The following is a 16,619-nucleotide window of genomic DNA, read 5'->3' on the forward strand; positions in this document are numbered from 1 at the left end:
ATAGCTTAACCATGGCTTTGACTTCTATGTTTTTTGTTTTCAAATGCTGAAGAAAGAATACTTTCTTTCTTGCTGGCTTTGGAGCTAGACAAACTTATGTTTAAATTTCTTCTTAAGGCAAACTTGCTACGTTACTTTGGACAAGTTATTTAATCTCTGTGAGCCTTAGTTTCCTTATCTATAAACTTGTGATTCTGTCTACTTTGTAGCATTATTTTGGAGGTAAAAATAAATACTTCATGTCATGCAGTGGTATAAATATTATACCTAAGAGAATTTCAATAAATAAATAGACATGATGTTTAAAATTTTCTGACAAAATAACATTTTGTTTTGATATAAATTAAAAGCAAAAGTACTTTTGTTACTTCATGTTTACATAGGAAGAATATTATCTATTCTTGACATTAGTAAAAACTGCAGTGCTTTGAGTTATAAGATCTGTGATTGTAATTTCTCCTTGGTTAATCTCTATATCGGAAGCTTTGTTGTCAAAAAAAAAAAAAAAGTGGTTTTCCAAGAAAATAAGCAGAGATGTTGTCAGCAGTTTACCAAAAGAAATTCTAACTAGTTTTCAAAGTGTAGTCAGTAAATTCACTCATGCTGTGTGAAATAATATACAGGAGCATGGAGAATAGTTATCCGTTTTGTTTATATTGAGACATTTTATTCACTTTAATCCAGCAGGGCTGAGAAATTCAAATTATGCCTATATGTTCTTGGAGAGTGAACACCAGAAATATTGTATGAGAATGGGACACCTCACTATCATTCAAAATGAAGGAAGTAAGAAAAATGTCTTCCATATCAAGTGGAAAACAGATATTTTCAATGAACATAAACACATACTCTCACATATACCTCTACATAGTGAAAATGCAAAGACATTTTTTTGATGGATTCCTAGGTACAGGCCACAGGATCACCATACAGATATATTTCTAATAGGATCCTTTGTATTAATTTTATAATTAACCTCCCTTAGATTAATAGCAAATGAGGCATGTCCTTTATTTTAGATGGCATTTACCTAGTAAATGCTGGTATAGTAGTTTATTTGCCAGTGTGTTTTTCATTTGATGGAGCGTCTGTGGGGCTTTGATTTTATAAAAGTTAATGAAGCCATTGGTAATAGCAATGGAAACCCCTGGGAAATTGGTTCAAAGAAAATGTGAATTTCAGGGCAGCAGCCTCAGTTTGTAGGTTCAGAGCATTGTGGACTTCAGATCTTACTCTGTGCTTCAATCTAGAAGATTTTCTTAAAGCCAAAATAATTTCCAGAATGTCCCAATGTTTATTTCCAGTATGGTCTACAAACAGCCTTACCATCCATGTCAAAGCAATGGTTCCTCCTTTAATAATAGAACAGTTACATCTCATTGTAGTGTAATCTTATAGCGGGGTAATATTTTAAGTCTGGACAGATTATAACCTTCAAGCTAATCTCCTCGAGCATCATCATTCTTATCCTCTTAGGAACTGTCAGTATGTCTACCAGTGCTTAATGTTACTTTTCCTTATACAGATCCAGTGCCCCACTTGCCAATTCGTCTGGTGTTTTAAGTGCCACTCTCCTTGGCATGAAGGTGTTAGCTGCAAGGAGTACAAAAAAGGGGACAAGTTGTTGCGTCACTGGGCCAGTGAGATTGAGCATGGGCAGAGGAATGCCCAGAAGTGTCCAAAGTGCAAGGTGAGAAAACTAACCTTTGCCCAGAAAATCACTGAACAGTAACATTTACAATATTGAAGTGAATTGTATTGTGTAACTGTTTTAATGCAGGTTATTTGCTGTTTCATTTTAGAAGAGTAATTATATTACATAACTAAATGGAAGATTTTTGCATATAAACGACGTATATTCTTTTTGCTTGCATTGTACTTCAAAATTTAAGGAGGCTACATATAATTACTGATTTTAACCTTCAAAGTTTTTATGTTCTAATGGAGAGGTGTGGTGCACCTGGGTGGCTCAGTCAGCGGAGTGTCCGACTTCGGCTCAGGTCATGGTCTCATGGTTCCTGGGTTTGAGTCACACTTTGGGCTCACTGCTGTCGGTGCAGAACCTGCTTCAGCTTCTCTTCTCCTTTCTCTCCCTGACCCTCTTCGGTTCATGTCCACACGTGTGCGTGCTCTCTTTCTCTCAAAAATAAATAAACATTAAAAAAATCTGAATTGTTCAAAACAAAAAAACTAAAACTAAAAATGGAGATGTGTGTATAGGGAAAAGCCGAAATGAAAATAATGTAAAATATTATTTCTAGTTTCCTGCATGTACTATAATCACTATTCAATTATGCAGGCTCTGAGTCCTGCTATCCTTTGCTTTTCTCTCCCTCTTCCATTGCTTATCACTTAAGGATTACATTAAGCTGATCATTTGCTTTTTGTAAATCTGGTGCAGTAGAAGCTAATAGCTGAAGTCAGAACTTAGGGATTTTATGAATCCCATTTCTCATTTTTCTCTTGATTATCACGCAGGCAATCAAAAGTTAGTAGGCATTTGAGCTGAGATTTACATGTTGAAAGTCAACCATGCAAACAGCCAGGGAAGGCTCACCTGTAGAGAAATCAGCAAGTAAATCCAGCCAGAAAACTTTGGATTTGATACTTACAGGATAGGGATCTGTTTAAGTTTGGAGTTTTTCTTTCTTTTTTTTTTTTTTTCTCAAAGCTCACTTTAGAAACTTATATGTGTGTATATGTATATGTACACTCTTCCATATGTTTTCCACTTTTTGCCAAATTAATCTTTAGAAATCAGTCTAGTTCCATCTACATTGTTGGAAATGGCAAGATTGCATTTTTTTTTTAATCGCTGAGTAAGACAAATTATCATATGATTTCACTCATGTGGAATTTAAGAAACAAAACAGATTAACATAGGGGAAAGGAAGGAACAATAAAATAAGATAAAAACAGAGAGGGAGGTAAACCATAAGAGACTCTTAAATATGGAGAACAAACTGAGGCTTGCTGGAGGAGAGGAGGGTGTGGAGTGGGCTAAATGGGTGATGGACATTAAGGAGGGCACTTTTTGGGAGGAGCACTGGGTGTAAGTGATGAATCATTAAATTCTACTCCTGAAAGCAATACTATACTCTATGTTAACTAACTTTAACCTAAAAGAAAAGAAGAAAGAAATCAGTGCAGATTGGGCCTAAGAACAATTTTGCAATTCCTTCCTGGAGACTTAGCACCAGATAAATAAAATTTGACTTCTCAGAAAATTTTTAAAAATTAATCATTTTAAATCCTACTTGAAGTAATAAAGCATATTCTGAAGCCTATTAATGAGCATAAATGTAATGCACAGATTCACTGTATTAGATTCACATACTAGTTTGCACATATAGTAAGTAAAAGTATTGCCTCAAATAACATGTTACAATCTTAGCAACTGAAAAAACTTTTGAAATAGTTTAGATGACCTGGCTCCTTAAAAGCCATGTCTAAAGATGATTTAGCTAAAGCTTTCTTTGTTTTCCCTGTGGAAGGCAAATTCATCCACAATTATCGTTTTGATTTTAGAGTTGTTCCAGATCACTGCATCAACTGCTCAGTACACTTCCATTTTTCATACACTGAAGAACAATGAGAAAATGAGGCCTTTCCTCCTTTCTCTTGCCTTTTCAGTTTATTCAAAGCTGCTACTCACTTTCAACTAAATAAAGACCAGTAGGAATTTAGAACTGCTGTTAAGTCATTCTATTTAACACTTTATTCAAAAGTATACTTTTTATTTCTCTGGAACGTTGTAAAAACAATTACCAGTTAGCCTGGCTCCACAACCATATGCTGAATGAGCAGAGCAGCATTGCACATTGAGGAAATTCTGAATGAATTGAGGTAATACATAAAAACATACATTGGTTACTGTAATCCTTCAGTCTAACATTAAGTGGACTCTGATGTATAGAAAGAAAAAGCAGCTAACTATAAGGAGTTTTCTGAATGCTCTAACAACTTCCCACAGTTTTAACAAGTATAGATAAACAGTGAAGAGGGAATATCCATACTGGTTGCTTTTTGAAGTAATAGCTAAAATGTTGGGGCTTGAAAAAGAATTAGCTTTAAAATGGCTGAAAGGAAAGGAGCCAAGGAACCACGAAATCCACTTATGTGATAGTGTGTAGCACAGAATCTACTTTCTGGTGAGATTCAGGTTCCATACAATTCATGTCATTTATGTCATATTTTAGGGCATGATTTGAATACAAATGGTTCAGTCTTCCTTTTCTTTTAAGCATATGACTTTATAGCTTTGCATTTTCTTAACTGTGATTTTTGTTGTTGTACCTTAAAATTATTTCCCCCCATGAAACATTAATTCTTATAACAAATCCATGAGGAGACACTACTCGATGACTTAATATTTATCTTATACTCCAAGGCTTTGCTTTCATAAATAATCATTTAAATTTATTAATATAAAATGTTGGAAAATAAATAAATATGAAGCAAGTTAAACTAAATGGCTATGAATGCATAGTAGAAATCAGTGTGAAATTAATAGAAGTGAAAATATGTGTATTAAAATGATTTGTTTTCTTTTTTTATGTTTATTTACTTATTTTGAGAGAGAGAGACGAGAGAGAGAGAGAGAGTGTGTGTGTGTGTGTGTGTCTGTGTGTGAGCAGGGGATGGGGAGAGAGAGAGAGAGAGAGAGAGAGAGAGAGAGAGAGAGAGAGAGAGAGAGAATCCCAAGCAGGCTCCTTGCTCAATCTCTCAAACCATGAGATCATACCTGAGCCAAAACCAAGAGTTGGACACTTAACTGACTGGACACCCAGGCTCCCCTAAAATTATTTATTTTCAATTAAAAGAATTAAATTTATAAATATAAAAGAGGAAGATGCTAAGAGTTTATGAAAAAGAACAATTTCGCATAATGCAAGTGAACAAAACAATTATATATATTTTCATAAGTATCTGCTCTGAATGATAATCAAATGTGTTTAAAATTTTGTTATGGCCAAAGTATTTTGGTATTTTTATACCCTGCATAGGTATATTTTCTTAGATTGAATCATAATTTTAATAATTGTGATTTTTAAATGATTGCTTTGTTTACAAAAGTCCTATAACATAATAGAAATTTGGAAAAGAGAAAAAATTTATCAAGAATCTTGCCTTTCCAGTGTACTCGCTATTGTATCTCCTCTGTCTTTCCCCTATTTAAGAAACTTTTTAAAGTTTTAATTGTAGTATGCAGATCATTTGATATTCTTTGTTTTCCCATTTACCATACCAAACCTTTCTCAGGTCACTAAATAGTTTCCATAACAACTGTTTAATTAGCTTATTAACTCTTAAATGCCTTTCTGTTACTGGATACCAAAGCTGTCTTTGTTTGGCTTTAGGGTTAAAATATATATATTTACATATATATATATGATATAAAAACTAAATAATGTCTTGATGATATCCTGAATATATCTTTTTTCCATATTTTGGACCTTTAAAGATTTTTTTTATTTTTTTTAAATTTATTTTGAGAGGGGGAGGGAGGAGCAGAGAAAGGATGAAAGGGAGAAAGAGAAAGGGAGAAAGAGAATCCCAAGCAGGCTCCGCCATGTTGGCACAGAGCCTGATGGGGGGCTTGAACTCAAGAACCGTGAGATCATGACCTGAGCCAAAATCAAGAGCCCAATGCTTAATTGACTGAGCCACCCAGGCACCCCTATTTTGGACCTTTAAAAGCATATATTTCTAAAAATAAACACTGGTTTAAAGGATATCAATGTTTTTAACATTTGGTACATATTGCCAATTTGCTTTCTGAAAAGATTGAAACAGTTTATAATTTCACCAGAAAAAAACTTGAGGACCTGTTTCTATATAAGCATTTCTTATTAGCGTTTCAAGTATTTTTAAATACTTGCTATTTTAATAGTTTAAAAATATTTTATGCTTATATTTTGAATTTCCTTATTTGCTTTTAGATTGAATATAAATTCATGTAATGTTCATTTTGTAATGCTGCTTTTGAGTTTTCTGTGTATCCTTTGCCCATTTGCATGGATCGATCAGGGCATATTTTTTATATCAGATTACATGAGCTCTTTGAAAATAATAACTGCTTTTCTGGCATATTTTCTCTCCTGCCATCTTTTACTCTCTTTTTATATCAATGATGGTTTTCTTTCTTTTTTTATTTTCATTTTTTACTTAATGTGTGTGTGTGTGTGTGTGTGTGTGCACGCATTTAAAAAATTTTTTTTGACCAAATATATCATTCTTTTTCTTTTTGGATGGATATAAAAACACACATCATATTTATATTTACATTCATATTCATGTTTGCATATTTTACACACATATTTTATATATTTATGTATCTTTTATAAATATTTTGCTCCTAAGCTTAGAAAGTTATCTATCATCCAGAAGTTTGATAAACCAGTCTATTTTCTTCCTTTTCTTTTAACTATTTAACTTCTATATATTTTAACTCTTTAATCATAACTTATTGTGATGTTTATTATGCATTGGATACCTGCACTAATTTTTTTCCAAATTAAGATCATCTAACCTAATAGGGTTTATTACATAATTCTCCTCCTACCCATCGATTTGTAATTTTTCCCTAACCATATGTTACATTAATATATGTAAAAGTCTCTCTTATGAGACAAATACTATATAGTTTCATTTATTGTGGAATTTAAGAAACAAAACAGATGAACATTGGTGAAAGAAAAAAAAAGGAGGCAAGCCATAAGAAAGACTTAAATATAGAGAATAAACTGATGGTTATGGGTGGGGAGATGGGCAGGGGGGATAGACTAAATGGGTGATGGGTACTAAGGAGGGCACTTGTGTTGAGCACTGGGTGGTATATGTAAGTGATGAATCACTAAATTCTACTCCTGAAATTAATATTACACTGTATGTTAACTAACTAGATTTAAATAAAAACTTGAACATAAAAAAAAGTCTCCCTTCTGAACTCCCTAATCTTGCTGCTGCTAATTTTTCAAGGAAGTTCTGTGCTTATATTGGTAAGTGTTAAGTGATTTTGCTTTTTGGGCACCTGGATGGCTTGGTTGGTTAAGCATCCAACTTTGGCTCAGATTCATGATCTTGCGGTTCGTGGGTTTGAGCCTTGCATCGGGCTTTGTGCTGACAGGTTGGAGCCTGAAGCCTGCTTTGGATTCTGTGTCTTCCTCTCTCACTGCCCTCCTCCAACTCACACTCTGTCTCTCTCGCTCTCTCAAAAATAAACATTAAAAAAAATTTAAATGATTTTGCTCTAGTAAAAGGTACCCATCCAAACAAGTTTTGATAGTCTATTAATTTGCTATTTTATTTAGCATTCCAAATAAAACAACCTCTCTTTTATTTGCTTATAAATGTTATGTCTCCCATGAGTTTTTACCATTTCCTCAAGTGAAAAGACCAGTTTAATATGTGGTATAATATTATGAAGAGATCTGACTTATGCTGAGAAATCAAAATTATTTTCATAATTGAATTTTGGCAGATAAACAGAATTAGTGCTAAAATATTTTTCTTCCATATGTGATTAAGATGTTTATTCATAATGTGATTTTTTTAGGGTGAGGTGAAAATATGCAAACATTTCTGGAAGTTATCTATTTATAAGACATTTTTATAAAAAGTTAATAGCAGCATAATAAGATTAACTTTACTTAGCTTTTTTTTATTTGACAGAGAGAGAGTGAGAGCATATGAGCGGGGGAGAGGGAAGAGGGAGGGAAAGAGGAGAGAGAATTTTAAGCAGGTTCCATGCTCAGCACAGAGCCAAATGTGGGACACGATCCTATGACCCTGGGATCATGACCTGAGCCAAAATTAAGAGTTAGATGCTCAACTAACTAAGCCACCCAGGCATCCCTACGTAGCCATTTTTATTTGAATTTCATTGCTTCTTAATTTATAATTCTCTACTTGAGACACTATTTTTTTTTCTTAAAAACATATTTCCTGTCTTATATAAATTCTTAGCCTGTAGAAAATGTATGGTAATTTTAAAATGTCTTTTGTGAACATAGTTACTACAAGATTAAGTCTAATTTATGATACTTTTTAGTTTAAGTTTATTTTTTTAATGTTTATTTATTTTTGAGAGAGAGACAGACAGAGCATGAGTCAGGGAGGGGCCAAGAGAGAGGGAGACACAGAATCCAAAGCAACTCTAGGCTCTGAGCTGTCAGCACAGAGCCCGACGTGGGGCTCGAACTCATGAGCCAAGCCGTGAGATCATGACTTGAGCCGAAGTCGGATGCTTAACCAGCTGAGCCAACCAGGCGCCCCTAGTTTCACTTTAAAGCAAGTAGGGGATTTCAGTTTTGTTAGAAGTATTAGAATATTTGTTCAATTTCATGTAAAAGTTCATCTTGAGACTATGTCTTACAGCATAGATTAGATATCAAATGGAGTTAATAAGAAAAAGAATTGCTAATCCAAAGAAAATGAAAAGTGAGATGCACACCCAAAAGTTAACAAACATAAGATTATACACTACAAAACAAATGAATAAACATATTTTATAAGCAATTTCACATATACACTTTAGATTTAAATTGTACTGAAGTTTTTTGGAAACAATATTGAGTCAAATGGTGCTTCTTTATACTGTGGTGAAAACAAAACTTATCATCTTAACCATTTTTAAGTGCAAATAGTGTTTTTTTAAGTTTTCATTTAAAAGTTCAAAATACTTGGTGTGCTGGGTGGCTCAGTCAGTTGAGCCTCTGACTCTTAATTTCAGCTCAGGTCGTAAACTTACAGTTTGTGTTTAAGCCCCACATTCGAGGCCCACTGTCAGTGTGGAGCCTGCTTGGGATTCTTTCTCTTCCTCTCTCTCTGCCCCTCCCCCACTTGCATGCACATGTGGGCTCTCTCTCTCAAAATAAATAAACTTCAAACTTAAAATAAAAGTTCAAAATACTTAAACTATTCTAGTGTATATACTCATTATGGTTCTTTAATGGTTCTAAATTAAAAGCAAAAAAGAAAGTTATCTATTTTATTGTTTCCTTTTTTCCAGAAAGTGGCTACCGCATACAATTTTATTGTAGAACAAATACTTTTTAAAGAGTCTGTCTAGGGGCACCTCGGTGGCTCAGTGAGTTGAGTGTCTGACTCTTGATTTCAGCTCAGGTCATGATCCCAGGGTCGTGGGATCAAGCCCTGCATTGGGCTCCACACTGAGTGTGGTCCCTGCTTGAGATTCTGTCTTTCTCTCCCTCTGCCCCTCTCCCCTGCTCACATTTGCACTCTCTCTCTCTCTAAAATAAAAATAAATAGTCTGTTTATTTTAGGAAATTTTAAAATAAATATTTAATTCATTAAGAAATGCGTGTCAGGTGATAGAAAAACCCCCGCTGCCCAGCTGGATGTTTCTAAAGGCATGAATCATTGTAGATTTCAAAAGAAACATTAGAAATCTCTAATATTATTGTCTAATGTTTTAATAAGCTTCACTAAAGGTAAAACAGTTGTGAAGCCTTGAAGAATGTGAGAACTTTGCAAAAATGATTAATGATCCAATCCTCTGGTTGTTGCAAAAACAGTTTAATATTAGTCAATTTGTGCTACTTATCCAGATTTTGACTGTTAGCCATATCATGTTTTTCTTTTGTGCAGTTTGGAATTGTTAAAATTCCATTTTTTCAAAGGCCAGATTAATGCCTTCTGAGTAGATTTATTAAAAGAAATATACTTTGTTTTTTTAAGTTTATTTATTTTGAGAGAGAGAGAGAGACAGGGAGCTGGAGAGAGAGATGGAGAGAGACAGAATCCCAAGAAGGCTCCACACTGCCCAAGAAGGCTCCACACTGCCAAGCACAGGGCCTGAGGCTCACACTCACCTGATACTCAAACTCACAACGTGAGATTATGACATGAGTCAAAACCAAGAGTCGGACAATCAACAGATTGCACCACCCAGGTACCCCTGAGTATCTATTGTTTTAACACGTGTACTTTCAAAATAGAGGTGAACACACCTTCAGGCCCTTTAATCCAATAACTTGAGGCAGGGCAGTTTAAAGCAAGCAGGAAGTTAAAGTTAAACAATTGTATAAAGAAAGCAGTATGTATAAAGGAAGTGTTATCTCTTCAAAAATATTTCTGAAGCAAATATTATAATATGTTAACATTATTAAATGCAGGTGGTGTGGGGCGCCTGGGTGGCTCAGTCGGTTAAGCGTCCGACTTCGGCTCAGGTCACGATCTCGCGGTCCGTGAGCTCGAGCCCCGCATCGGGCTCTGTGCTGACAGCTCAGAACCTGGAGCCTGTTTCAGATTCTGTGTCTCCCTCTCTCTCTGCCCCTCCCCTGTTCATGCTCTGTCTCTCTCTGTCTCAAAAATAAATAAACGTTAAAAAAAAAAATTAAATGCAGGTGGTGAATCCATGTATTGTCTGTTACATTATTAACTTTAATTTTTTAAATGTTTGTAATAGTCCATGATTAACAATAAGTAAAATCTAACAAGGGAACTGAAGGAATATAACATCTTAGCTTTCTGGACCCATTTGAACCATCTCTATTTTCCTACACAACCTCTAAGGATTTGGCTCTTACATTTTTTCCCTTCCTCAAATACAAGTTGAATGTTGCTCAGCATACTGGGCTTTTCTAAAGCAAAATTAGTGTCAGTATTTCTCAAAATGGTCAGTTTTTTTTTTTTTTAATTTGGAAAAATGAAGGGGAATTCCTTAAACATTCCTCCTCCAAATTACCTTGTCACTTAATGTCAGATAAGACAAATATTTAAATAAACATTTGTGTAATGTGGTACAAATCTAGTCACAGGTGACTAGATTACCTGTAGGTGACCACCTTAATTTTCTTCTTGTATAAATAATCTCACATCTCTCTTTAGGACACTTTATAAGACATTGAATAGAGATGATTAATTGGAAATTGTACATTGATTAATGGGTAAATAAGTCATTTATTTTATTCCAGAGTCAACATAGTTCCTATTTCTAGGTAACAGGACGGTCACTTTTCTTAAAAAAAAAAAAAAAAAAAAAAAAAATACCAGGGTACCTGGGTGGCTCATTTGGTTAAGCATCTGACTTTTCATTTCAGCTCAGGTCATGATCTCATGGTTCTGAGATCAAGCCCCACATCGAGCTCTGCTCTGGGTGTGGAGTCTGCTTATGTTTCTTTCTCTCCCTCTCCCTCTGCCCCTCCAGCCAAACTATTAACAAGATGTGCTGAATTCTCATATGACATCTGTATTTTATTCATAAAAATGCCTTGGTATAATACTCTGTGGTGTTAGCACAATAATAATAATAATAATAATAATAATAATATTATTATTATTCACTACATGTCAGTCTCCATTATAGTTTTAGACATACATTGTCTCATCAAATCCTCAGATACGATACTAAAACCATAGATTTCAATGTGCCGTCCAGATCTTAATTGTTAAATGCCTTTTGAGAAAACTTTAAGATATTACACAGTAATAATAAAATGATAGGCTCAGTAGCATATAAGTTACATTTGTTGTTTCATTTAAACCTCCAAAAAAGTACTGAGGAAAGGGTAATTACCACCATTTCAAGATGTAGAAACTGTTGGAGTGAGGTTAAGTAACTGGACCAAAAAGTAGGCAGGGGAAAGTGAATTATGTTCATTCATAATTTATTGTGAATTTGGAATTAAGGGAATTTACTTGTCATGATATTTCCCTTCAAATATTTTTTTCTCTTAAATCCTATAATACAGTGCTGTAGGCAAGAATGTATTGATTCAGAGAAAATGATTAATTTGCTCCTGTTCACATAAAATTAGCTCAAAAGCTATGTCTGTGGGCTCTTATGTCTGAGCTGTAGCTGCGTGGTCCTGTGGTTGCTGAAGAAAGAATTTGGTGAGTATAAATGTTGGCTCTTATAGATGATCCTGCAGTTCTCTAGCACTTCACACATCCCTACAAACGCACTCCAGGGGCTCTCAAAACGCACCCATTTAATAGACGCTTTTCCGCAGGAGACATCCAGATGGCCAACAGACACATGAAAAGATGCTCAAACGTCACTTATCATCAGGGAACTACAAATCAAAAACCACACTGAGACACCACCTCACACCGGTCAGAGTGGCTCAAATGAACAAATCGGGAGACGATAGATGCTGGCAGGGATGTGGAGAAATGGGAACCCTCTTGCACTGTTGGTGGAAATGCAAACTGGTGCAACTGCTCTGGAAAAGTGTGGAGGTTCCTCAAAAAATTAAAAATAAAACTGCCCTACGACCCAGCAATAGCGCTACTGGAAATTTATCCAAGGGATACAGGAGTGCCGATGCAGAGAGGCACATGTACCCCAATGTTTATAGCAGTGCTTTCAACACTACCCAAATTAGAGCCTAAATGTCCATCAACTGATAAATGGATAAAGGAGATGTGGTTTATATATATAATGGAATACTACTTGGCAATGAGAAAGAATGAAATCATGCCATTTGCAGCAACGTGGATGGAACTGAAAGATATTATACTGAGTGAAATAAGTCAGTCAGAGAAGGACAGATGTCATATGTTTTCACTCATATGTGGATCTTGAGAAACTTAACAGAAGACCATAGGGGAAGGGAAGGGGAAAAAAATAGTCACAAACAGAGAGGGAGCGAGGCAAACCATAACAGACCTTTAAATACAGAGAACAAACTGAAGGTGGATGGGGGAGTGGGGGAAAGGGGAAAACAGGTGATGGGCATTGAGGAGGACACTTGCTGGGATGAGCACAGGGTGTTGTTTGTAAGTGATGAACCAAGGAATCTACCCCAAAAACCAAGAGCACACTTTACACATTGTATGTTAGTCAATTTGACAATAAATTATATTAAAACAAAATTGTGTCCACTCAGACAATAAAATATCTTCTTCATGGCTCCCATCTCACACAGAACAAATGCTTATAATAACCATATGACTTGTCACATTCTGGACACACTTCTGCCCCATTATTCCTCTAGCCTTATCTTCTACTTCATTCAAGCTCCTCCAACCACATCACCTTCCTTGCTCTTCTTCAAAACCGTCAGAATGTTCCCTTCTCAGGCTCTCCATACTTTCCCCAGCTATCTGCATGGTCAGTTCTCTCCCTTCATGTCTTTCAGCCAAATTCATCTTCCCAGCAATCACCTTCCCCTATATCAATATGTAATATGCCCTTACATGCTTTATTTTTTCCCCATAGCTCCATTTTAATTATCACTATGTAAAATAGTGGATATATTTTGCAGCCAAAATAGAAGATTATTGAATGAATAAATGCCATTTTTCTTTCCTCCTTATAAGGACTTTTCATGAGAGCCCATTATGTGCTCTGCAAAATTGGGTCCTTTTTCTCATGAAACTCACAGAAGGGAAGACACAGGCATTATTACACTGACAATGATCAAACACTTGTACTTCAGTAGGGCTTTGCATAGAGTATTACAAGAAAGTTCATGGTAAAAGGAATATCTCATTCATCTTGGGGAATCTAGGGAGAGCTATACTGTTGAGGATTATTGGATGGATTTTGGCATGAGAAAATGTCCAAGAGTGAGATTATTACAATAAAAGTACAAGGGCACAGAGCAAGGAAATGTTTGCTGTGTGCAGGAACCACAAGCACTTTGTGGTTCCCTGAGAGTAAAGTTCACATAAGGAAGTGGTGAAAGGTGGGGCTGTAGAAACAAACAGAAGTCTGGGCTTTACATGCAACGTTAAGAAACTTGGATTTTGGCCTCCAAACTGGAAAGTTGTAGGCAGGGAAATGGTATTATCAGATTTATATTTTAGGTTTGTTGCCATTGATTCTTTGAAGGTAGTTGTAGACATCTAGAGGAAATGATGAAAGTCTGAGCTAAGCTAGTGGTCAAGAGGCTGGAGAAGAAGAAAAGGATTAGACAAATATCGTGGGGCTAAAACTGTCTGATCATGAGGATTAGATGTGGATGAACAATGTAAAGAGAGGATAACCACCTCTTCGGAAGGATAACCACCCCTTAGTTTGGGTATCTAAATGGGTGGTAATACCATGAATTGAGGTAAAATAATGGAGCTTGACCTCATTTTATTTTGTTGTCATTGGGATGGGGGCCATGGAATGATGATGAGTTGGTTTTCCTATTTGACTTTGAAATGGCTGTAAGGCACATAAGTGTATATGACCAACAAACAGTTGTTACATGAGTCTATAGCTCAGAAGTCAGGTCCACAGTGGAAGTGAAGAAATGAGATCCATTGGAGGGAAGTTGGAACCATTTGTATATGGAAGAGATCCCCCAAAGAATATGTGCAAAGTGGTGAGTCATTGGTAGAATTAAGGAGTAAGTGAAGAAATGGGAACCAGAGAGAGAAAAGAGGAGAACCTGGAAAAAAAGGTGGTGTTGAAGGAAGATTATATCAAAAATCAGAAGGAAGTAGTGATCAACCAACTAAATGCCACTGAGAGATATGTTAAGAATAAAAAACATGTTCATTGCATTTGGCATTTAGAGGGTCATGGATAATACTCATTTGTTCTTTCAATAAATATTTATTGAGAACATGCTATTTGATAGGACCTGTGCAAGTCCCCTTAATGAAAAGAACAAAGATGTATGTGATCTAGGGCCCTTTGAGATCTTATTAACTGGGAGAGTAGAGCATTTGAGTAGAAGGATACAGATAAGAGTTTTAAAATGTAGAGTGAGAAATGCTGGGACAGGACTAGCATAGGTGGCTTCTCCTTTCATGGATATGGTGCCAAGAATATGCTGTGCTGGGAATGTATCCCCTAACCCTGGGGCCTCTTAACTGGTGAGATGCTACTTGTCCTTCACTGCTCAGATCAATGTCACTTTTTTGGAGAAGTCTCTTCTGACCCTTAGACCAGACCAAGCTCCTCCTATTAAGTGTTCTCTTTATACCTTGTCCCTTTCCCTCATAGCATTTGTCATAGCTTATGAGTGTTTATTTGTACTATTGATTAATGTCTGTCTACACCTCAGACAACCAACTCCTTAAGTCCAGGAGCCATGTCAGATTTTATCAGTGAACAAATATATAGTTGTTGAGTAAGTGAATGAATGAATGAATGAATGTATGTATGTTTTCTGAGAATGACAACTGATTTGGATGTATCAGTAACATAGGGTTGCAGTCAACTGAGGAAGGATTAAGAGGTGAATAAGAAAAGCAGTGAGTATAGAGCATTCTCTTTTAAGAAGCCTGGAGAAATGGGAAGGATGGGGGTAATCACTGGCCACAAGGTCATGCAGAATTACAGGAAGGATTTGTCAGGACAGAGACACCTGAGGCTATTGTCTCAGGACACCTGAGCTATTGGCAGCCTAAGGGGTGTACTGTCACTGGGGGAAGGGATGAAGATGAATGAAGGAGGGGAGAACTGGCATCTGAAGATTTTTGAGAACATGGGGCACAGGGTCAAGGAAAGTATGAGAAAGAAGAGGGAAGAAAACTAGGGGCTAATTTATAGTACAGTTGCCCCCTGGGGAATAAACGTTGGGCAGTATTCTACACTCTTCTTCAAAGAATTTGTCATCATGAGTCAATCATAAGATTTAACTAGAGAAAGAATGAAATATGGCCTTTGGTAGCAACGTGGATGGAACTGGAGAGTGTTATGCTAAGTGAAATAAGTCATACAGAGAAAGACATAACATATGATTTCACTCTTATGTGGATCCTGAGAAGCTTACCAGAAGACCATGGGGGAGGGGAAGAAAAAAAAAAAAAGGGTTAGAGAGGGAGGGAGCCAAAACATAAGAGACTCTTAAAAACTGAGAACAAACTGATGGTTGATGGGGGGTGGGATGGAGGGGAGGGAGGGTGATGGGTATTGAGGAGGGCACCTGTTGGGATGAGCACTGGGTGTTGTATGGAAACCAATATGACAGTAAACTTCATATTGAAAAAAAAAGATTTAACTTGAAATATATATGAAATTCTCTATAACAAATTCTCTATAACAAACCAGTGCACTGGAGGACAACTAAAGTTATCAGGCAGAATATTGGCTTTAAAAAGCTAACAGAGTAGGAAACAACAAATAATTTTGCAATCAACGTCTTATTTGTTTTTTGCAATGTAGTCTACCATAATGAGGTGAACACTTTTAGTTTGATATGACAGATGAGAATTCATTTCACTTATGTATGCCTTTCCTTCTCCTTCCAATTTTTTTCCTCCAAGTTTTTGATAGTTATTACTTTAGTTCTTCTTTTGATTATCTTTTACCTTTAAATGATGTGCTCAAACTTCTGTTCAGTATTCTAACAACATTAGATGATATATGACGATCTAGCCCTCCTATAATTCTTTATGCTTCTTCCTTATTTCCCATTTTCTGTAAGCTGTAACTCTGTTTTTATATTGTTAAATTTAATAACATTCACATTCTATTCTAATGTAATATTTAATACTTCTGTTTTTCCTAAAGGATGATTTTAACATTTAAAAACCAACTGGGCATTTCCATAATCGAGAACATATAATTATGGATTTAGGAGGATTTAGGATTACATTTCCTTTTCTACGAGTTCACAACTTCTAGGAAAAATGCCCCTAACATCCTTGCTCCCTATCAATTACTTAATTGTGCCATATTTTGTTGCAACTCATATTTGTAACTAATA

At 35.7% G+C, this 16,619-nt stretch overlaps 1 protein-coding gene across 2 annotated transcripts in view; it reads left to right on the forward strand.

Annotated features, from left to right (window-relative positions):
• RNF217 (ring finger protein 217) overlaps positions 1-16,619 on the forward strand; it is a 131,553-nt gene that overhangs the window by 91,394 nt on the left and 23,540 nt on the right. For both annotated transcript variants that reach the window (XM_058735149.1, XM_058735150.1), the window contains one exon: positions 1,526-1,690. In XM_058735149.1, coding sequence (XP_058591132.1) covers positions 1,526-1,690 — 165 coding nt within the window. The remainder of the gene's footprint in view (positions 1-1,525; positions 1,691-16,619) is intronic.

The sequence above is a fragment of the Neofelis nebulosa genome, chromosome 6, assembly GCF_028018385.1.
Source record: "Neofelis nebulosa isolate mNeoNeb1 chromosome 6, mNeoNeb1.pri, whole genome shotgun sequence".
NCBI classification, from domain to species: Eukaryota; Metazoa; Chordata; class Mammalia; order Carnivora; family Felidae; genus Neofelis; species Neofelis nebulosa.